This window comes from Asterias rubens, chromosome 8, assembly GCF_902459465.1.
Source record: "Asterias rubens chromosome 8, eAstRub1.3, whole genome shotgun sequence".
Classification (NCBI taxonomy): domain Eukaryota; kingdom Metazoa; phylum Echinodermata; class Asteroidea; order Forcipulatida; family Asteriidae; genus Asterias; species Asterias rubens.
In genome coordinates this window covers 12,778,991-12,802,010 of record NC_047069.1, presented here as the reverse complement: position 1 = coordinate 12,802,010, position 23,020 = coordinate 12,778,991, and the positions used below count along the sequence as shown (strand labels likewise).

Genomic DNA, 23,020 nt, shown 5'->3' with positions numbered 1-23,020 from the left:
GATTTTCAGGCTAATCAAATGGCTGAATACCAGTAACAAGCAATATGCAACAAATGGAAATTTTGTTGGTAATCCTGTTTTTATCAAGGAAGAAACTTCATGTTCAGCAAATTTTTGTGCTTAGCAGCGCTATGAAATTGGGCCCTGGATCGAGCTGTTCTGATTCAGATACATAAACTTGCCCAATCCCTCTGAGTCAGCCTCCAGCTTGTCAGCTTGTGACATTGGTGCAAAAGGTCCATAGATACATTTTAAAAAAAATCAACTACTTTTCACTCTAGTAGAAATAAGTACATGTAGTACATGTTTCTGAAAACTAGACAGTTGAATTTGAGAAGTTCTCCAGTGCTGCACCATTCATTACTTGGGATTACAATTAAAACACGAGGGATAACACCCTCTGATGTAAAATAAAGTTAAAAATTAAGCATCAACAAAATGAGACCGATACAGGCTACAACTGAGGCATAATCACTCCCCGTCCCCCAACCAAACAAAATATTGCATAATATTAAATACATTTGCATAAATTATAACAGTCACATTTTTAAGTCAGCGCATAATACCCATGCCTCTTTTCACATTGACTAAAAATATTACAATTTTCTCACATTATGTTGAATTATAATTAGGGCCACTGATTTTCCGTTTCAGAAAAGTGCAAATTCCGTTTGGCAAAAACATGAATTCCGTTTCAGGCACAAAAAATTCCGTTTCATGTTTTTTTAATTAGATAAAAGGTTGTTTAATACCCAGGGACATACTTATAAAAATCAATTTGAGATAAGTTGCACTGTTGACTTCGTAAAATGTTCATTTGAACTGACAAATTTCAAAAAAATACTTTTTTTTATAATTGTGGATTATTTTGTATACTGCTGTTCTAAAAAGGTTGCACTGTGACTGCAGTATCAATGCACATGATGTGATAGACTTGATTCCAAGTCTAAAACTGCAGTTGATTCTCTGCATCAGCCACATTGTAGTCTAATGACAGGAGTGTATCCACAAGAGGGCGCTGTTTCAGCATGATCAAAGACTTGGGAACAAGTCTATGGACGTGACCATTCTCCATCCACAAACAAAATGTCAGCCATTTTGTTTTCGCTTTGGCGACAGAATGTTGACAGTTTACGGTTTTATTTTAGACCTTTCCGAGATGAAAAAACATTGTATGTGTTCTTATAGATCATAGGTAAGCTAGTTTGTGTATTATTGTTGGTAAAAGAGAGGGAGAAAATGCAATTTGGGTGAACAAAAAATGTTTAAAACGTGCCGCGAATAATGCCCTTCGCTTAACCATGTTAACAACGTGTGTACATCATGTGTGTAAACATTGAGGATGGTGTGAAGTAGAACAGAATGATCCACGGTTACGATCTCGTACTTTTTAATGGTCTGATTTCTGATGCCTTTTTAGTTTAACAAAAAGAATCTTAATAAAGAATGCAATTTCAATAGTTTTGGCGTCAAGAAAAAAAAAAAAAAAAAAAAAAAAAAAAATCAAATTTTCTGAAATCCCGTTTTCCGTTTCAAAGGGCGGATTCCGCGAATTCCGTCCGTTTTCCGCGATCGCGGAAAATCAGTGGCCCTATATAATACAGTCCAAAGTTCCAAAACGTTTCATAAATTTAGAGACTTTTGAATTTCAAGATTACCCGCTATACTGAATTAGTGCTGTTTATTTTAAACACTAGTTTCTTCACTGCATTTACATGAACAGACCCAACAAAAAAGACACTCGGATCTGTTTACAATCCCTTCTCCCCCGCCCTGGCCCTGTAACATGTGCCTGCTTAAAACAAAGAAAATATGCCTCACAATATGCTAATAAACTTGAAAACCAGTCACAACAATGAGCATGACAGGGTGTTTTTTTTGTCTGGTAACCTATATCTGGTAAGCAGATTTGTTTTCTATGAAATATGGCCTTTAAGAGAAGGTCCAATTCCTTGCTTATAGAATGCAAGCGCCGTATTTCGTAAGTTGCGTAATAGGAGACTTTCCAACGCTAGGTGGCAGCAGACATACCGGGTAAGTTTCCATTGTTTACATAATTCCGAACATGCGCATAATTCTGAGAACAATGGATTTACCCGGTAAGTCTGCTGCCCTCTATCGTCCCAGAAAGTCTCCCATTGCAGGATGCCTAGTAAAATAGAGTACACACACGCACAAGCAAAAGTTTCCTTACTATCATGTGACATGAGCTTGACGCAAGCAATCTCTGTTCGTTCTCAGATTCTTTGCTTACGGTGAGCAGAGCCAAGCAATTGGGCCCTGTCAGCTGGCAAGCACGTTTAGAAAAAAAATGTGGTAAATGAAGTGTCAAACTTAGATAAATTTTAATGAAGATTTGACCGAGTAATCGTGCATTCACAATATTATTTGCATTGTTGCATAACTCATTTGCTAACAAGAAACACCAGATAGTTGGTTTGCATGCAGTAGTTATAAATAAAAATGGAAATTCTACTGAGGAAAGAGTCTGCTTACATGTTTTAGAAAATTTGCCACAGCCTCTTATTCAGCAAGAGGGTGAATAATTCAAAGAAGCTTTAAGAGGAGAAGAGCACAGAGATTTAATGCTACTTTTTACTTTTTTTAGCAATGATGTAAAAAATGCCTTTAGGAAAAATATGGAAGTCTACTTATCAAGGTAAAATACCTAGCAAGATGGCAAATTAAAATACATGTAAGCTTCAAATAAGGTTCTGCTGCTACTTTTTACTTTTCTTTTTAGCAATGATGCAAAAAAATTCCTTTAGTAAAAATGTGGAAGTCTACTTATTAAAGTAAAATACCTAGCAAGATGGCGAATTCAAACAAGCTTCTGCTGCTACTGTTTCTTTTCTTTATAGCAATGATGTAAAAAAAAAAGCCTTTAGGAAAACTGTGGAAATGACAATATTGTGTAACAGCTGCATTAAAAGTGCAAGCATTAAACAGCTGCATTTTGTCTCTAGTACTATTTACGTGTGCTTTGCAAACTTCTGGAAGACTGATGTAGCATCTAACTATCAAATTTGATTTGACTAGTTACTCTTGCATCCATGGTGCTATGGTTTTAAATCTTCCTACTATCTGACCATTCATGGTGTATGCATTAATATATCATATGGTGAATGTGACAGTACACAGTCAACCCTCCTACTGTCTGACCATTAAATTATCACCCACTATGGTTTTGAATGATAGATAAATTATCACCCACTATGGTTTTGAATGATAGATAAACTATTCCAGTCTGCAATATTATTTTCTGTGGTGAAAGTGTTTACACAGTACACAGTCAACCCTCCTACTGTATGGCCATTCAATATCATCCACTATGGTTTTGAATGATCTACAGGTGACGGGTCTACAAAATTTCATTTGGTGAATACATCTACACTGTACAGTCACCCTCCTACTGTCTGACCATTCAATATTATCCACTGTGGTTTTGAACGATAAACAAACTACACCAGACCAGCCGACAAATGATATCATGTGTCGAATGTATCTACACGGTACACACATTACACAGTTGGTGCGATGCCACCACAAACAACAAATGCAGTTAAATGGTCTGTGGACTCGCTGGAAAATGCTACCAACAGGAGGGTTAACATGAATTTCTGCCTTTCAACTTATTTTTTATAATTAAATTACAGAACTTTAATTTGCCGACCAATTTTCAAGGTTATATTTTTACTTCATAAAAAATTCTATGCGCTAGAATTAAAAAAAACTGTAGCCTAAGTAGAACAGCGTTCATAAATGATATCTTTTTGTCCTACCAACGGAAGAAAATACGGAATTTGGAATGTGACAATATTATTTGGAAACAAAGGTCAAGCTCTCTGGTTTTGTGTCAGTGTGGGTTCGAATCCTGGTCACGACACTTGTTGTTTCGTCCTTCAGATGGGACGCAAAGCTCTTGGTTCAGTGTGTTGTGTTATGCATGTTAAAAGAACCAAGCACACTTACATATTGTCAAGAGTCTTCAACGAATAATTAACAACAGACTTTTTAGTCCGAACTATTTTTTTTACCACACATTAGAAATGTTTTGGTAAGCACAAATGTTTTACCTGTAAGCTCATAAGAGTGCTAGGAGCGTTTGCTAAATGACGTTATTTTAGCGAGTACGAACAAACCATAATCTACACACCACCTTGTATTCCAATGGCATTGTGATTACGGCATTGACTTCATAGTACGAAGGATATCACTTGTTCTTAAATGCATTGATGTCACAAATTTGAAATCAATGTGGGAAGAGCTCTCACTAAATACAAAAATTAATCCAACATTACACAGAGCCAACTTCACTAGTGTACTAGAAACGGCCATACTGGTTTAACAGCATAGCGTGCATTAAACTTATTTAATTCAGATTTTTGTGGGAAGCGCTTTAACATCCAATGCTTGTCGTGCATAGGTAGGTAGCTATGAGTTTCTACACTTAAGTTGCAACAATAACAGATTTTAAAAAGGAGGGGAAATATCATTTTCAATTTTGTGACACACTCAATTTCCATTAGGTAGAGTCCTCATGTGAGTGGAAAAAAGTTTCAGGTCTCTAACCCTAATGTCAAAATGGTGTAAACCGCCATTGTATTTGATACAATTTTACAACTTTAGTGAGGTGACCTGTCAATGATCATGATTGGTAATAGAGGTGCAGAAAGCAGACCAAGTGCATGGCGAATACAAGCATCATCAGAGATGAAGAAGACTACTCATAGCTGGTCCACGGGCTGGTCCCAAAGAAACTGCTCCATGCTGGTCCCAGGGAACTGGTCCCTGAGTCCTGATTCCTCTGAGAGCTGGTCCCATGGAACTGGTCCCACAGAATTGGTCTAACGGAACTGGTCCCAAAGAAACTGGTCCCTGAGAGCTGGTCACAGGGAACTGGTCCTAGAAAGCTGGTCCCAGAGAGCTGGTCCCAAAGAGCTTGCACCAGAGAGCTAGTCCCTGAGAACTGGTCCCCGAGAGAGCTGGTCTCACTGAACTGGTCCCAGAGCTGGTCCTACAGAGCTAGTCTTAAAGATCTGGTACTAGAGATCTGGTCCCTGAGATCTGGTAACAGTAAATTAATCCTGGAGAGCTGGTCCCCCAGATCTGGTCCTACAGAGCTAGTCCAAGAACCATTTTAGAAGAAAAGTGACCAATACCCAGGATATACGCAGAGTGACCAGTATACAAGCTGTAGAGTATTCAAACACCATCTGCATGATACGCACCACATCATTATGATATGCGGTGGCAGAAACTAATATTGACGACTCCTGTGGGCTTGCGTAGTTGAGGGGGAAGCAAGCTTAGGTCATAGTCCTGCCCCAAAGGACAGTTTAAAGGCAAGTTCTATAACATTTTGAGTTGCACTGTCGTGGTAGCAGACGTAACATTCTCTCGGATGTGGATCCTCAAAAAGTCTCCTGGTAGAAGAGAACAAACAATTTCTTTTTTTAAGTAAAAAATTTGGTATTATTTATAGAACTAAGTAGGATAAGCCACAAGAAATACTGACTAAAGACTGACTTAAGTACATTTTAATAAATTTTGGGTTGAACAAAGAAAAAAACTGGAGGGAAGTTTGAACCTCAGCCCTCCAGATTAGCTTCCAACTTAGCCCACTATCCCTGATGTTTGCAGTCTCACTATAATTTACACACCTAACAATGTATCCTTAAAGGACCAACTTGAATAAATTTGTCAAGTATTAGTTTACCAGACAAGAGTTCTAGAGGCCACATTCAGTAATTTCACGTTGTTTCTTCTTCATAAAGCTTCACAAATGAATTGCTTTGTGACGGCTGTCCGCTCAACTCACCCGACAACCCAGTAGTTGATGCTGGGTGGTGCTTTCTTCTGCTCTGGCCAGTTTTCTGGTTGACATTTGAACATCACTCCATACTCTCTTACAAAGCCTAGAGAGTGATCGGACTGAACGGATCCACTTGGCTCATCGGACCTCATCTAAGGAGGGATGATCAAGAGTTTTAAATTAGAAGTCTGAATTATGATTCTGGTTTATTCTAATTGAAAACCAACTCCAAAATGTAGCTGATATAACCACGTTCACACTTCACAAAAGATACATTTTTTTACATACTGATACCAGTTAAAAAGAGTAGATTAATATAGTAATAATAAAGTGCACATATAGTATCATATACAGCACAATTGTGATCCTCAAGGCAATGGGTAGAAAATTAATCAACAGCAAATTAATCAACTTTTTTATTTATATAACTAAATATAAGCCTATTAAAATGACCATTATATTATTCAAATGTACTTGTATTATATTGTTGAAAACTCATTTGTTTAAAGCTTCTTTTTTGTAATTTGCCTATTTGTATCTTGTATCTTTCTCTCATTGTTTATTTTATTGTTTCTTTTATGCGCTTAGAGGCTTTTGCATTAGGCGCTTTACAAATGTCTTATTATTATTATTATTATTATTATTATTATTATTATTATTATTCAGTTTTCAAGTACTTTAAAATTACAACTATTGGTTAAAATGAGTGGAATCAGGAACGCATCATTTAATAATATTGACAAAGATTAAGATTTTGAAACAACAATATTAAAGAGAAATTCATAAACGGATACTGTAGAAATCTGTTTTAAGCTACAATTGTAATACCAATAGAACTACATCTGCGTAAAAAAAAACACAAGTATTCACATTTGAAATATATTTAACTCAATTCAATTCATTAAGGTTTGTTAATTCAACCAACAAAAATACAAGACAGTAGTTGAAAAGACTATAAAATTTACATGTTGAAAGGCACTGGACAGTGGACACTATTGGTAATTACTCAACTTAATTGCTAGTGTAAAAACTGACATTGTCTTTGACAATTACCAATCAGTGCCTTTAACATAATACAAAAAATGCCAACAGTTTGTAAAACTAAAAAAGATCAAACCTGTAAAGCCATAACATCTGAAAAAGGGAGATCAAAACACAATGGAACTTAATACAAAAACATCGTTCAAAATAGACGCTGACGATAAAGACGAAAATTAGGATAGCAATGAATGGAACTGAATGAACCTCACAGCTAATAACAATAGCAAGGCTAACAACAGTAAAAGGGTAAAACAATACAAATGCACAGTACCACACTTTGAAAAAAAAGAAAAAGAAATGTACTGCATAAAAAGACATCACATAAAGACGTTTATCCCGTGAGTTGTGTAATGCACGTCACAGACCCCAGTGCACTAATATCGAAAAGATAAGGGGGTTAGCCCCGGTGTTCCTGGTTTGATTGGCAGCATACTGCGCCACAGCACCTTGTAGACCATTACATGATGCTATGTTAAAGGAGTAGGTAGCATAATTTGATCCTAGTCCAACATACCTTGCAGAAAAATACTTTATGTTAAAGCACCTTGAGCGTCACAGAGTGACGGATATGAGCGCTGTATAAGCAGCCACTATTATGATAATTTTAACCCCTTTCTAATGTTATTTACCAGGAAGGAAGTTGCCAATATAAACTAAGAAATATTCTGTCGTTTAAATATTTTGTCATTCAAATATTTTCTGAAAATTTCAATCGTTGGCCTGTTTTTTTGCTCATTTCTATATAATCATATTTCTGACAATTGACCCGTTCAGCTTGATCGCATCAGAGAGGTCCTAAATAAGGAGATGTTAAATCCACGTACCTTCAATTGAGTACTGCGACACATGACATGTCTGATGGTGATGCAACACCGGTTGAAGTTCTGAATGAGCCGATTATGTGTGTTCCCGTTAATGAGGGTAAGGTCACCGTGTGTAGGGCATGCTATGACCCCGCTGGCTCCATCAAGGTGTATGTAGTGGAACAGGGTGTTATCACAGCCTGCTGTGAGTCTGGTGAGGTAAACAAAGACAAGAGTGATTATGGTTCAAGTGACATGACCTGGGTCCAATTTCATAGAGCTGCTAAGCACAAAAATTTGCTTAGCATGAAATTCCTTGATAAAAACAAGACTACCAACCAAATCTCAATTTGTTCCATTTTGCTTGTCACTGGTTATCAGCTGTTGTGAGGAAAATACGTTTTACATGCTAAAATAATATTTGTTTCACTGAGACAACAATTATTTTTGTGACTTGTTTAAATCATTTGATAAAAAATACAGCACATCAGCAAGTAGTATTTTAAGGGAAGCTGTCTACTATCATTATCTTCAAACTGTGCAAGTTTAATGTAAATCTGTGGACATTGTGTTTTGTGTCTTACAAAAAGTACCCAGACTCTTAACGCGCTAATAGCTAGGCACAAAACATTGCTGTGACATGTAAGATATCCAAACAACCATAGATTTAAATATAAGAACAAGAGGGCGCACTAGTGATGCTGCATGCACAAACGCGACGGGACCGCAAGGTGTCATGTGCGCCATTTTGTAAGATGAATATTGTACGCGCGTTGAATATGAAGCACCTGCCAGTGTGTGTGTAGGTACACGCTATGTAATGTTGTTTTTCAACTGGTCGCACATCCCGCGTACCTAGGCTAGTACGCCCTCTATTTCTTATAATATTATAACTCTATGCAAACAACTTACTTGGTTGCAGTAAAGTAGTCATTACACTCTACTTCTTCTATACCCCTCTGCATCATGCCCATGTTGTAGGGGTCCGGAATCAGACGCTTCTTCCTTGAAACCTGAAAACAACGGTAGAATAATTGGTAATGAGCAATGGAGAACTGTTGATTGAGAGTATAACACATTGTGAGAAACGACTCCCTCTGAAGTAACATAGTTTATGAGAAAGAGGTAGTTTCTCACTATAATATTAAAAGACTTCAGCTGAAGCCTTTTATTTTTATTTGAAAGCACAAATTTTAAACAACAAGGGTGTTTTTTTCATTCATCATTTTCTTGCAACTTCAAAGACCAATTAAGCCTTAAATTTCACAGGCTTATTATTTTATGCATATGTTTGGACACACCAAATGAGAGAACTGGTCTTTGACAATTACCAAACGTGTCCAGTGCCTTTAACCACAAGAACTTAAATTCAATGCTTTCAAACCACTTGGCCATATTACCATATTATTTCAGTGTCTTTTGGGTTTTTTGGTTTGTTCTCATGGATGTGATGTAAGCCTTCCCACCTTATAAAGTTCCATGCTACCAGTAGATCCGGCAGACACGTCAGATCCTTTCCTCTCTCCGTTCTTCCGTCGTGACGAGACCGGGGAACTCTGCGTACTGTTTGCTCGTGAGTTGTACGGGCTTGAGGGCTCGCTCTCGTTGTCAGAGTCTAGTCGGGAGATGGTGTGGCGTCTCGGTCGGGGACTCGGTGTGGACAGCTGATTGGAACCGGGTGAGCTGGACCTCTTGGATGAACCATCTGCTTTCAAATGTTTCCTCCCTGGAAAGATTTGTTATAAATACAGGCATGATTATTGGGATTTGGAAAAAAAGTTAATATTTTTTACAAAGTAAAGGGCTGATTAGAAGGTTTGAATGCTACATACGAAGTATGAACTTGAGAACACAAGAGATCCACATAATATAAGGACTTGAAACACGATGTGGACTTAGGGCTGGTCCCACTGCAGCGATAACGAGAACGATAATGATAACGACACTAAGAAAATGCATTTCATTGGTTGAATGAGCGTGTGCGTATTCTGCGTGGAGCAATTCAACCATTAGAATGCGCTCTCTTTGCGTCGTGATCGTTATCGTTTCCGTTATCGCTGCAGTGTGACTCGGCCTTTACACATGTCCACACAGTGTCTTTTTATAAAGTGTTGAAGAATAGGATTTTCCTTAAGTGTACAAAACAAAGGAATGTCCACAGAGTGAGTGCATTATAAAGCTCTGTGTACACTTGGTGTTCTATAGGCTTTGACCACAACATTTAAGATTTTATTTGATCTTACCTCTTGCTGGTGATTGGCTGTGAAGCTTGGACAGCATTGGAGATGCTTGGATGGGTAGAGGCGGGGTGCCAGACTCAGCAGTACTTTTACGGGTCGGGAAAAACCAGTCTGCACAGGACAGGGCTGGAATGGGCGGAGCTGACAACCTGGAGGAAAAAAAAAAAATCTATTTAAAAACCCCCCCATAAAATATGAATGAATTCACAGAACAATTATGCCAAACCTAGGAACTTCACAAGTCTAAATTAATGTTATACAATTCATTACAAACGCAAGCGAAACAATCATGTTTTGATTTGAGAATAGAATCCAAAGTACCTGTTAACAAAAAAACATTGAAGAAAAAAATAGTACTGATAACAAATAATTAAAGTGTGAAAAAAAATCCACAAAATAATTATGCCAACCCTAGGAACTTCACAAGTCTAAATAAATGTATCCAATTCATTACAAAAACAAGCAAAACAATCATGATATGATTTTTGAGAAATGTTAGACAATGAGTAATAAACACAAACACACATCACATAATCATATTATTATAACAGATGCCTCTGAAGAAGGTCCGGTTTGGATCGAAAGCTAAGGCCATCTACCCTATTTATTATATTATTATTATACCAAACAAAATGTCAATGTCTGGTATTTCCAAAATCAAGTAATAAACCACTAAGGAAACTGACTAGGTAGGTTTGAAATCATTTTGGGTTGAACAAAGACAAATATACTTGAGCAGAATTTGAACCTGCTAATTGAGCATTTTTTTCAAATGTTAGCAATCTCCCTATTTTGTATATCTTTGTTCAGTGGTGTCAGTTAGAAGCAATTCAACCTGTTAATGTTATTTACATAGCCAGGGATCACACCCAAGTTTATGATACAACATGGGAATTGGCAGCAAAGCAATCACATTATTTTAAAGTTAAACAAATATGTGTAACATTTTGTCAAAAGAGCATATTATAAACAAATGAAAAAACACAAAAGTTTGTTATTCCAGAATTAGAATTGTAAACATTATTGAACAATTGACAAATGTAAACTTTACATCAATTACCATCATTTGTCACTTATTATTTTTTATTTTAGTTCTCTACACAAGTTCAATCAATTACACACAACAGAGATATAAAACAGATGCGGAGAAGGCTAGACTGTGGAGGAAAATGTCAATTTTCTTACAACCTAAAAGTTCAGTCTGTCGACAAAAATATTTACTGAAGGTACAGAAATGCAAATATACACAGGGAAAAAAAGGATTACAAATTACAAAGATATGAACAAACCAAAACTTGACCTTTCACTTTCATTTCAGTTGCAGCATTTTCTTATAGAGAGACCACAAGACACAAGAAGTTTTTTGGACTAACCTTTCTTCACACGCCAGTGGTACATTGAGCGACTCCAGATGTAAGAGTGTCGCCCTCGCCTGGTCAATATAGAACGGGTCAGGGGATGGGTTCCCTTCACATCTGATAAAAGACAACGAGAGACGGTTTATTACAATAAATTCCAGATCTCCTTTTTAGGAATTTTGTTTTAGCTAAAAAAGTCTGACACCCCCCCCCAGATAAGTTCACTCAGTGCGACAAGCAGAGCAACAAGAAAAACGCAAGAAAAAACATGGATATCCCTACAAACGCAAAATTGGTTTCATGCAACAGGAATGCTAGTCATAATTAACACTTTAGTGACTGGTTATTTCTGCATCACCATTCCAAAAAGCCCATTTATTGCTAACATTGTTCATTTATTTAATCAAAATTTTTCAGTAAAAATGAAAAAAACACAAACATGAAACAAGCCACTTTTGGCCGCCGTGATCTCTAAATAAGTGTCACATTCACTTGATCCTCAACATTAAACAACAAGTCTTTAGAATAAATGTGGAAGGATACTTACTGTGATGCACATCCGGCTGCTTCCATCAACAGACACAGTAGACTGTTCCTCTGTCAAAGAAAGTGACACAAACCTTATAAATAAGCAACAGCAGAGAGTGAATGTTCGCCCTTTCCTTACAACAGGCGACTTTAGTCGACTGCGCTTAGTCATACCCCCTTGTCTTTACCACTGGTGACTTTAGTTGACCAAGCTCACAAGTTACAGACACGAATCTCTCAAGCCCAACTTCTTCAAGATGTCAAAATATTTAATAGACAATATAGAGTATTTACCCTATGTGGTGTTTGGTCCTTGGAAAAAAGTTTGAGTTTTCATCAAGTTTTCACCTACATGTACACATGGCTTAGGCTCTAACAGACATGTCGGGCCTTATTAAAAAACAAATGCTGAGAAAAAAAAGTAGAAAAACAAGACTTAAGTAGAACGAATATCGTGCCTGATATACCAGCCTGCCCCTAAGAAAATGTCACCGCCACATTGTTTATAATTGTGCCCTACCTGGCCAAGAATAAGCAGGAACCATCTGCCTTCAGGTTCTTGGTACCCCGGCACGGCTGGTTCCGTCTTCTCAGTCCGTCTCGTTGGGAAGACCTCCTTCCAGATGACTAGTTGACCCACCTGCTGCTGGGAGCATAGCACCATCAGGCTGTAGTTACGACAGTAGACACTGATATCGCGTAGGTCATCCTTGGGCAAGTGACTGGCTGTTACATAACCCTACAGAATAGAGGATAGGATTGTTACATACATGTAGCCCTACAAAAAACCGACAATCTATCAATTATTGCTACACCGATCTCCAGTTTTTAAAGAGCTGAATAAGTTTAAGAAACCATGGAAAAAAATCTTTGTGGAGATCAGAACCAGGGTTGAGATAGATTAGAACAGTTCTTCTCCGAACCCACCATCAATCCAAAAGGAGAAGAAAAAAAAAGAGCTAAATATAAAATGAGTAAGCACTAAACACGAAACTGCGACTCTATGACCTGGTATATATTAACATCACGGTAATAGACTGTGCAAGTCTTGTGCGTATTTGAACATGTTAACTTTGGTCCCACACACATTGCTTTAACCCATGAAAGAAATAAACTTGCGCATTTTTTTAGCTAACCCTAATGTTTGAATCTGTGCGAGACTTGCACAGTATATTACATCATTGTTCAGTACTTTACAAACAAATCATTATATAGGATTTGAGGCATTGCATGGTGAGGTATCAATATATATTTGGTTTGCGGTAACACCATGTGTGTATCTACTTGCCAGGTAGAGTTGTTCTTAGGGAACTGTCTTGCTATATTCTACTGCCGTGGAGTAGATAATCGGAGGGTCGGGAGACTTCTCAGTTCTGAAAAGAACTGTCCTGTTTTTTAACTATTACCAGGGCGGATGGTATAGAAATTAGACTGGACTACTACTTTAGCTTATAGGATCGTAATTAACTGTACTGCCGCGGAGTCAGTTCTGAAATTGGTCTCAACGTTTCGACTAGCTTGCTCTAGTCATCGTCAGTCTCCTGACAAATCATTACTGTTAAAATCAGTTTTGTTCATACCTTATAGAAAAGGCAGGAACCAAGTAAAACGTAGGGTCTCCTGTCATCGTAGTGATCGTCAGACTACAGCATAACACAAAAGAAGAAAATCAACAGTGCAAAGGAACATATACTTGTGATTTATTTCTAGACAACATTATAAGACCACCATGTTAGTTTGATATAAAACAAGGAGGGTAGTGTAGTGGTAACACTTAAATTGCCTTTGGTAATTGTCACTTGGTTTATTCCAGCATAAAATGCTTTAAGTAACAACTCTGTAAATATGGACTCACTTGGTCATTTAAGTTGCAAGAGAGTAGTGAAAGAAAAAAACACCCTTGTTTTACAAGTTTGACAATGATTTCATTTCATTTCATTTCATTTATTAATTTCACAGGCAAAAATTCAAGCACAGACATTAAGAACAGAGGAAAACAAAAACAAGAACATACAATACAATAACAAAAAAAGCAGCACCCCTGAAGGATTTTTAAAAAGTATACTAAATTACTATCGAGTTAATCTCCTGATGCCACAATTTACGAAGAGACAAAAAGGGACATTACAGATGGACATTATTAAACATGGCATACAGTATAAAAATATAGAACTATACAAGCAGTTAAAACTATAAAAGCACTAATGGGCATTAAAAACACAAAATCGTTAAAAGAGAGATTCTAGTTAATTATAATGATAAAGAGATGGACTTACCATGTCAGCAAAGTCAACAGCTTCCAAGTCACTTAGACTACTATCAATATTCAGCTGAAACAAACAAATTTAAATTCACATTTTTATAGCTTTACTAATTTGCATCAGGGATAACGAAAAATATTTCTGCTTCTCTGACTTGTGTTCTCAGTATTTTCTTGAGTCCTCCAGCAAAGAAATTTCACCAACATACTACTTGGTTGTGATTCAAAACAAAATTTACCGAGTGCCTGACGCTGATCCAACCTGAGGAGCCTCACAACACGAATGTTGCAAAAACATTTTAATCAAATAAAATTAAAATTAATTTTGAACTTCGATAAGAGAATAACCATATTATTATCATTGCACGTTTCAGAAGAACTAACAAAAGTGGTAGCAGAAGTGGGATAGCACTTAAAGGCCTCTCACACACCCATACCTTGATCTCCTCAGGTAGATCCAGCCACCTGGCTCCAGGGAGACCCTCTAGGAAGATGTTACTATTGGTCTTTTGACTCTGCTGAGTCTCTGCCAGGAGAAGACGCTGGAAGAGCAACCTGAACAGGTGGTTGAGCCTCAGATGGTTAGAGTCTTGGAACGCACTGTGTTGGGGTTACAAATCAATGAGGAACTTTTAGAAGCCAGATGCCAAACCCTTTAATTCAAAATGGCTTTGGCAAATTGGGAATTTGGGATGCTAGATTGCTTCAGGCATGGGTGACTGCATATTGCACCGCAGCACCTTGTAAACCATTGAATGTGCTACGTAAAAGGAGTAGGTCTCATACATCAATGTAGCACCACATACCTTGCAGGTAAATACTGAATGTTGAAGCGCCTTGAGCGTCACTGAGTGACGAACATGAGCGCAATATGAGAAGCCACTATTACTATCATTATTATACCAGGGCCCAATTCCAAAGAGCTGCTCAAGCAGTAAATATTGCTTGACAGTTTTCTGCACAGCAATAATAAGCAGAGTATCAGTCACAGATGGTGCATGTGGAGAGGTATTTTGGCTGGTTAGCTTTCTATTCTGGTAAGCACAATTTTGTAAGCTACATTTTGCCAAAACAGCTTTATGAAAGTGGGTCATGCTATTTTCTCACTGTTAGACTCACCTGTCGAGAGATTTAAATAGGAAACACATTAAGCGAACGACATCCTTCAGGATACAATCCAGAAGGAACAATGGTACCCTGTTAGCTGGAACTGCCATCACCAGTACCTCTGTGCCTACTTTCTGATATCCGATGTGAACCAGTTCACCCTGAATGACGAGCGACGTGCTGTGAGGAGATAAAGCTGAATTATTAGATTTTGAGTAAGCAGTGTCCACCTGATGGAGACATTCTGCAGAGGAGGTAGAATGTGGCATTCAAATGGCCACACATTCTGCAGAAAATGCAAAGTGTGGCATTCCAATAGAGACACTCTGCAGAGGAGACAGACTGCGACATTCAAATGGCCACACAATCTGCAAAGGGTGCAGAAAGTGGCATTCCACAGAATGATGCAGAATAGGGTAGCCCAATGAGAAATATTCTGCGGAGGATGAAGAATGTGGCAACCCAACAGGGAAATTATGCAGACGATACAAAATGTTGCACTCTCTTAGGAACATTCTGACGAGGATGCAGAATTAATAAAATAAGTGCGGACTAGTCAAAGGCAGCATTTCTTGTGAATCGCTATGACATCTTGTTCGTTTGAATTTACTTGGTTTTTAAAAATATATCACAACAACTTTCTCTCACATTTCCGTGCCTGTTTTTTGAGGGGAAATTTGAGACTGGACGGTTCTCACCTCTTGATGGCACTATTGGTAATATTCTGCAGCATATCGCTCAGCGTGATAAAGAGACCTCTGATGTCAGTGAGTTTCCTGGAGGCTCTGGTCATTGGGAACTCATACAGAATATCCTGGAAGGGAAGCAATGAGGGTAGAACCATTTAGCAAAATATTTTTTTTTCTGGTCCAGTGTAAAACAATTCTGAGCAAAACCTGTGGTCTTGCAACTGCTTGGGTAGTATTGAACTGACAGATAGTAGGAGAGTAACAAATAAAATAAAGGGCCGTCAGGTCAGCTTAGTGGTTTCCCTCCATGCCTTTCACCTCTGTGGACCCCAGTTCGAGCCCGAACCGGAGCGAGCCCGAACCGGAGCCTTGCAATGTGTTTTTCAGTCCCTACCTGACTGCGAGGGTTTCCCCTATAGGGGTTTTCCTCCCGCATCTAAAACTGATTAGAATGCTTTGTCGACTGTTTAATTCAGAATCAGAATAGTTCCTGATTGACTACATCTCTGTCTTTCTACCTACCTTGTCTTCGTCATCCCCTTCTTTACCCAGTGTGAGGTAGGTGATGATGTGACAGACATCTCGTAAAGGGTCCTCCATCTCTGTAAGTCTCTCCCCACTGATTAGCTTCACCAAGGTGCCGTTGGCGGCTGGGCGATGAGGAGGCATGATGTACTTCTCCCAGGAGCCTAGACTCGCTCTCTGCAGCTGCAGTTTGAACTATGCCAATAAGAAAGAAAATTAAATTTAGGACATTATTTTACAAGTCTTACATCAAGCTCATTGATGCTTGTATGGGAAAGTTTTTGATTTTCAAGTAAGAGATAATGACATCAATTCAATACAATAAAATTGATGGTATGGCTTGGCCGAGCAGTCATGCGCACTGGACTCAAGTTCTGTTCATAGAGTTATGGTGATGCTTCTTGCACAAACGCGACGGGACCGCAAGGAGACACGCGCGCCATTCTGTACCCACGTTGAATATAAAGTACATGTTGGAATTTGTGTCTATTGAACGTTGACACAATGCTGTTTTGTCAACTTAGAAAATGGCCGCCTGCGCGCATGCCGGGTCGGGTATACAGGCCAGTGCGCCCTCAGTGCCATAGTGTTTCTGGCAGTGGCTGCTGAATGTGCCGCAGCACCTTGTTGACACCATAACAAGGTGCTACAAATGGGTCCCATATTTAATAACTTCAAATACCTGTCTGGAAAAAAATATATTAATAAGCGCTTTGAGATGCCCTAGATAAGGTTACTGTTATTATTGTTATTAATATTATCTCACTAAGGGTCTTGGCAGAGAAGTTCAATAAAACTTACCAGTGAAACACTTTCCATGGATGCCAGGACAGAGTTCACTGTTTCTGCAAATACAGGGATGCCATTGATGCTGACTATGATGTCACCTACATGTACCAGAAACATAACAATGATAATTCATCAGAATACATGTTGTAGGCTGCCTATTTGTGACAGACTTAATAAACTTCAAGAAAGAACATTACAATGCCCCCAAGGGCACAGCACTACAAAATTATTGAACAAGAAGACAACATGGCTTCTTCATCTACTTTACAAGTTAATTGTATTATATTTTGTTCATTTAGGTTTATCACACATAATAATAGCACAGTTAGTGCCAAAACCAGGATGTTTCTTAAATACTTATTTAAAATGCAGAAACTCTTGCAGTTCTATACAGCGGTCAGCTGGACTTCCCAAGCCTTTGGCATACAGACGTAAGCCCAGTTCATACTTTCTGCGAATGCGAATGTGATACGAATGTTGACGTCACAAATTCTCAACGAAACTTGCACTTCAGAGTGCTCAACTCTCTTGCGAATATCGCAGCGAAAGAAGGGTTGTGACGTCAAATTCACATCAAATTTGCATCGCATTCGCATTCACAGGAAGTATGAACCGGGCTTAACTAAAAACTATAAATCTCTTTAAAAGCTGCTAATCCCCAATATCTGTTTTTTGGCACTGTCCGTTTTGCAAACTGAGTTACAACGTTGCAAATGTACATGCCTTGAATGAACTAACATGTGGCACCAACAGCGATTGCCGTGGTGGCACATGTGCCTTTGCTGCGATGCCCTTTGTAAGGTTACGATACAAATCAGAATTTTGCTCATAGAAGAGCTCCTTATCGGAGGGAACGAAATTCAAGAATTTAGCCCAGGTGAACTGGGTCAATACCTACCTAGTTCAACTTCTCCAGATTTTATGGCAACTCCAGATGGAACCAAGCCCCTAATACAAACACCTGTCTGCTTGGTTGAGGTTTTCCCATTATGATGCAGCTCACTGCCACCGTTCGACGACCCATTTTGTGACGACCCATTCTGCACAGTAGTTCTCTTGTCTGGCGCATAAACAACGCCGAGCCATGATTCTAGCTTATTAGTTTGAAAGGTTTGTTTTGACTCAACCTTGAGGGTAACCTGTCTTAATTGTTCAGGTAGACTACGCAGCACGGATGTCCTCCGTGTTGGTTTCTTGCTGCCACTCACACGCTGTTTGAGGTGACTCGTGTCTGCACTGTTGTTTACGTTCATGAGATCAGAGCTCTTCTTGCGACGCATAATTTTCTGCAGGGCGGCAAGGTTCTTCTTCTTCTTGACAGCAGCTTGGGATGATGATTTGTCGTTCTTGGCTTGCTGGAGCGCAGCCTGTGACGTGGAGAAATTGTCTAACTGATGAGGGTCGTGTCCTGGCTCCAGGTAGAACAGCTCACCTGAAGGTCCCACAGAGCTGGCCCAAACTGGCTCTAAGCCACTGCAACAAGAAAACAAAACAATGAAAATATTTCATACAAATTGACATATTCTTGTAATTAATGTTCATTGTATATGTAGTGCTCTAAGAACTTTCATGACATAGTTCCCTTTAAAAAACAACACATCAAATTACCTGCACTAATTCAACTGATTTTGAGTTTACAATCAGCCCTGGGATTTTGGTCCCTGCATTGACAAAATAGTATACAACAAATATTTGATTCACCTGAGTGCATCATCACAGTGTCGAGGTGTGATCTGAACTAATAATAAATCCTTGTGAAATGGAAAAGCCAGATTTTATACAAAGTGATTTGCGACAATGCACAAACAAAATGAATTCAGTATTTGTTTTATATTGATAACTTGCACACAAATCCTTGTCATTTGGAATTTTTTTCACAATAAACACTAAATTTGTTAAGGAAACTTGTCCACCCCACACTCTGAAAATTATTAAAAGCTAGATGACGCCATGTAGACACAGGCTATATTTAAATAAATGTCACTTAACAGCAACTCTTTTTTGTTGATCAACAATGATTGGGAAACATGTTTTAGAAAACATATCAAATTGTCAGGGAAAACAATAACATGGATGATGGTTAAAAGTTAAAAGATGTATGTTTGCCAAGCAATAGCATATAGGGCGCATACGGTATAGTGCGACCCTCAAAGTCAAAAATTCAAAAAGATACAGAGCCTGCCCAGTACTTCGTCTAACTATTTTTTTCCAAACCACCACTTTTGGAAGTATTAACAGATTATTAATACTATAATTAGAGTTAAGAAGTTCGCTGTGTCGTGCGGTTAACAGCACCGAACTCAAGCTCGCCCAGTCTAGTGTTTCTGACATCACCAGTGCGGAGTGTGGGTTGAGACCCAGCCTCAACACTTGTTCAAAGTTAACCCGTACATCCAGTGTGTTGTTAGAAAACCAATCATCAAAAAACAATGATGCAAAAAAGACCCAACCCAACCCAACCCAAGTACCCACACACTTGTTCTAGAAGAACATGGCGAAGGGGTTCACCCAGGGTTTGTTTGGCAGTGCGTTTATCTTCAATCATGAACCTTCCGATCCTCCATGCTTCTATCATTCATGATTTGATTTTGTTTGATAATTTGATAATGAAGGCCCTGCACTCAATTCTACCTCTATATACAGACCATGATCATGACTCAATCAAACGAAACTCAACACGTCAAATTTAAAAAGAAATGAGAAGAAGTCCAGAACTTCAGTCTAAAAAACATCGTCAGTTTGGAATTTATCAACTATTTTTTATCACAACAATAGGTTTCAAACAAATCATTCTTACTCGCTGCCACTACCGCTGTACGAACACGAATCTGATTCCCATCTCCTGTCAGAAGAGGCCACCGGGGCCTTGGCTTGTTGTTGGTGGTAGTGACTTGACCCGTCAGTACGCAGTGCTTCACGTCTGACGTTACTTCGCGGTTGTTCGGAAAGATCCTCGTCCTCGATGACAATTCGCGGAGTTGTACGTTTACCAGCAACAAAATCAGGCTCAGAATTACTCTTAGGAACTCTTCCACTTCCACGATGAGTTGCCATTTTGAAAACTTTGCGTTAAATGTGATATTTCCTTGACTGTTTATAAATGCTACGTAACAAAACTTTCCATTTTGTGTACCCTACCCGCCGCCATGTTGTTTACATCCGGGCGCTTTCGTAAATTGGGTCGGGTTTGACATTCTAACGTGTAGTTTGTGTAAAGAAATTGCATGTTTTCGAGCGATGTCTTTAGAAAAACTACGTACTACTAAACAAGTAAAATTGATATTTATTCACTTTAATTGGAGACAGTCAGCTTCGTAGCAAACAAAAGATACAGAAACACGATTTAAAATAAAAATCAATGTTTACCTCAAGTGCACGATATTTGTATTTTTGTTAGCTAAAACTTTATGTCAAAAGCCTCCACAGAGGGCGCTGTTCACTTGCAATACTTTTTGACACATGTTGTCTGGTCGGAAAGAAGAAGTGGTGATGCGAGAAAAACAGTTTGGATCTCAGGACCAAAATACTTCCTATGAAGCGAGGTAAGAGCTTGGCTAATTTCAATTTATACAATTTTGTAAATAGTTTATTATTATAGTCGTCTGTCTTTGTATTTTCGTTTTCCAAGCAGAGTGTTTCTTGTTTCTTTAGTCAATTAGAAAAAGTTTACTAGCTCAGCCTCAGCCGAGCTAGATTTTTTTCTTCCCTCAAGCACGTGTTTGCAATGTCGTCTGCCAACTCTGCCACCAGCTTGACTAGTACAATTTTTAACAAACCGAACACAATGTTGTTGTTTTCTGCGCAAATTCTTAACAAAATTATATTGCACAGATGCTACAAATGGATAAGTGCAATTTTAAAATGCACATTAATTTTGTTACAAGATAATCTTTTCATTAAATACTCGATTCGACAGATGTATGGTGGTAAATATAGAATCTCTTCCTGTTGTTGTATACACGTGTGTGTTTGCAAGTGTCGTCTGCCAAAAAAGACTGCCACCAGCCCGACCAGTGCCATTCAACAAACCGAACACATTTTGTTTGTTTTCTGAGCAAATTCTTCGAACAATTATATTGCATAGGTGCTATACTGGATAAGTCAAATTTTCAAATGCACATTTCGATAAACAAGGTATTTTCTTGTCATACTCTACAAACGTATGGTGGAAGTTTGGAACTGATGTGTTAAAACAATTCTTATGAAGGAGGCCCTCTGTTGACGTTTTTTCTTTATGCACATTGGGCTGAAGTTTCGTTGGTAGTTCTTGTAATGAAATCTGAAATGTGTAACAATAACTGTACATTTAATAGGCTATAAAGCAATCTCGTTAGTAAGTTGAATAAAGTTACTACACAATTTCAACAAACGAACATAATAATTATTATGTTTTTTTTTAAACATAACCCCTGGGCCCACCCACATTCAAAAATCAAATCATTTTTTAAGAAATCAAATCATTTTTTAAAAATATATGTCACTGTTCCGTAAAAAAAATAATGATAGGAATAAATTTATTACAATAAACACAAACATATAATATTACATATGGACTGGAAATGCCATCATTGGACAATAGGCCCACCTGTCAGAACTAGAAAAACAATCACAGCACCCCTAAGCATAGAAGAGCACTATAATAGTGGACTTTTGGTTTTATATTGTCCATTTTGTTAAATCTTTTAGTTACTACCTAAACATACCAACAATGTTGCTCTTTGTTTTTATTTACATTACAATATACACCCACTTTCAATTATGACCTCCTCCTCCGAAATCCACATAATGGTAATTTTGTTTTTCAAGCTGTTTGCAAGATTATCAAAAGTAAACTAGGACTTGACAGTAAAGAGGACAGGGCAGTTTTCATTTTTTTAAAGGGCACTTCCATTGGAAAAACTAGTCTATGGGAACCTTTTAAAAGGGGTGTAGCAGTGGCAGTGGCAGGGCAGGAGGTTTGTCAACAATACGGCGAGGGCGATCCTGTGTACACAAATTAATTTTCTTCTGGTAGCGCCCTCTTTTGACTCAATCTTCTCAGATCATGTTCTCATGGGGATAGAATCTCAGCGGTAAACATACCAACAATGTTGCTCTTTGTTTTTATTGGCATTACAATATACACTCACTTTCAATATGACCTGCTCCTACGAAATCCACACAATGGTAATATTTTGATTTTCAAGCTGTCGGCAAGATTATCATGAGTAAACTAGGACTTTACAGTAAAGAGGGCAGGGCAGTTTTCATTTTTTCTAAATGGCACTTCCATTGGAAAAACTAGTCTATGGGAAACTTTTAAAAGGGGTTTGGCAGTGGCAGGGCAGGAGGTTTGTCAACAATACGGCGAGGGCAATCCTGTGTACATAAATTAATTTTCTTCTGTTAGCGCCCTCTTTTGACTCAATCTTCTCAGATCATGTTCTCATGGGGATAGAATCTTAGCGGTAGAATTTCATAGCACAGGGGCACCGAGGCTGAGACAATGGCCTTCCCTCTGTGTAATTCAAGGCCTCCGTGTTTGAAAGCTATTGGTAATTGCTCAAAATAATTATTAGCATAAAACCTTACTTGGTAACGAGTAACGGGGAGAGGTTGATGGTATAAAACATTGTGAGAAACGGCTCCCTCTGAAATGGCATAGTTTTTGAGAAAGAAGTAATTTTCCACGAGTCTGATTTCGAGACCTCAGATTTAGAATTGTAGTCTCGAAATCAACCATCTAAACGCACACAACTTCGTGTGACAAGGGCGTTTTTTTCTTTCATTATTATCTCGCAACTTCGATGACCGATTGAGCTCAAATTTTCACAGGTTTGTTATTTTATGCATAGGTTGAGATACACCAACTGTGAAGACTAGTCT

The 23,020-nt window shown here is 38.3% G+C and overlaps 1 protein-coding gene across 2 annotated transcripts in view; it reads right to left on the bottom strand.

Annotated features, from left to right (window-relative positions):
- Positions 1–3,276: 3,276 nt before the first annotated feature.
- LOC117293661 (protein inturned-like) overlaps positions 3,277–23,020 on the bottom strand; it is a 34,190-nt gene continuing 14,446 nt past the window's right edge. The window contains exons 1-18 of one of the 2 annotated variants that reach the window (XM_033776052.1): positions 19,953–20,306; positions 18,054–18,628; positions 17,168–17,253; positions 16,364–16,561; positions 15,851–15,966; positions 15,165–15,332; positions 14,483–14,645; positions 14,062–14,115; positions 13,366–13,428; positions 12,306–12,524; positions 11,805–11,854; positions 11,273–11,374; positions 9,903–10,048; positions 9,126–9,385; positions 8,572–8,672; positions 7,681–7,870; positions 5,822–5,967; positions 3,277–5,426 (exon numbers count right to left, since the gene is read on the bottom strand). In XM_033776052.1, coding sequence (XP_033631943.1) covers positions 5,315–5,426; positions 5,822–5,967; positions 7,681–7,870; positions 8,572–8,672; positions 9,126–9,385; positions 9,903–10,048; positions 11,273–11,374; positions 11,805–11,854; positions 12,306–12,524; positions 13,366–13,428; positions 14,062–14,115; positions 14,483–14,645; positions 15,165–15,332; positions 15,851–15,966; positions 16,364–16,561; positions 17,168–17,253; positions 18,054–18,628; positions 19,953–20,209 — 3,006 coding nt within the window. In that variant the 5' untranslated portion in view covers positions 20,210–20,306 and the 3' untranslated portion in view covers positions 3,277–5,314. Of the gene's footprint in view, positions 5,427–5,821; positions 5,968–7,680; positions 7,871–8,571; positions 8,673–9,125; positions 9,386–9,902; positions 10,049–11,272; positions 11,375–11,804; positions 11,855–12,305; positions 12,525–13,365; positions 13,429–14,061; positions 14,116–14,482; positions 14,646–15,164; positions 15,333–15,850; positions 15,967–16,363; positions 16,562–17,167; positions 17,254–18,053; positions 18,629–19,952; positions 20,307–23,020 lie in introns of those variants that run through there. The other variant, XM_033776054.1, reaches the window with a different exon arrangement.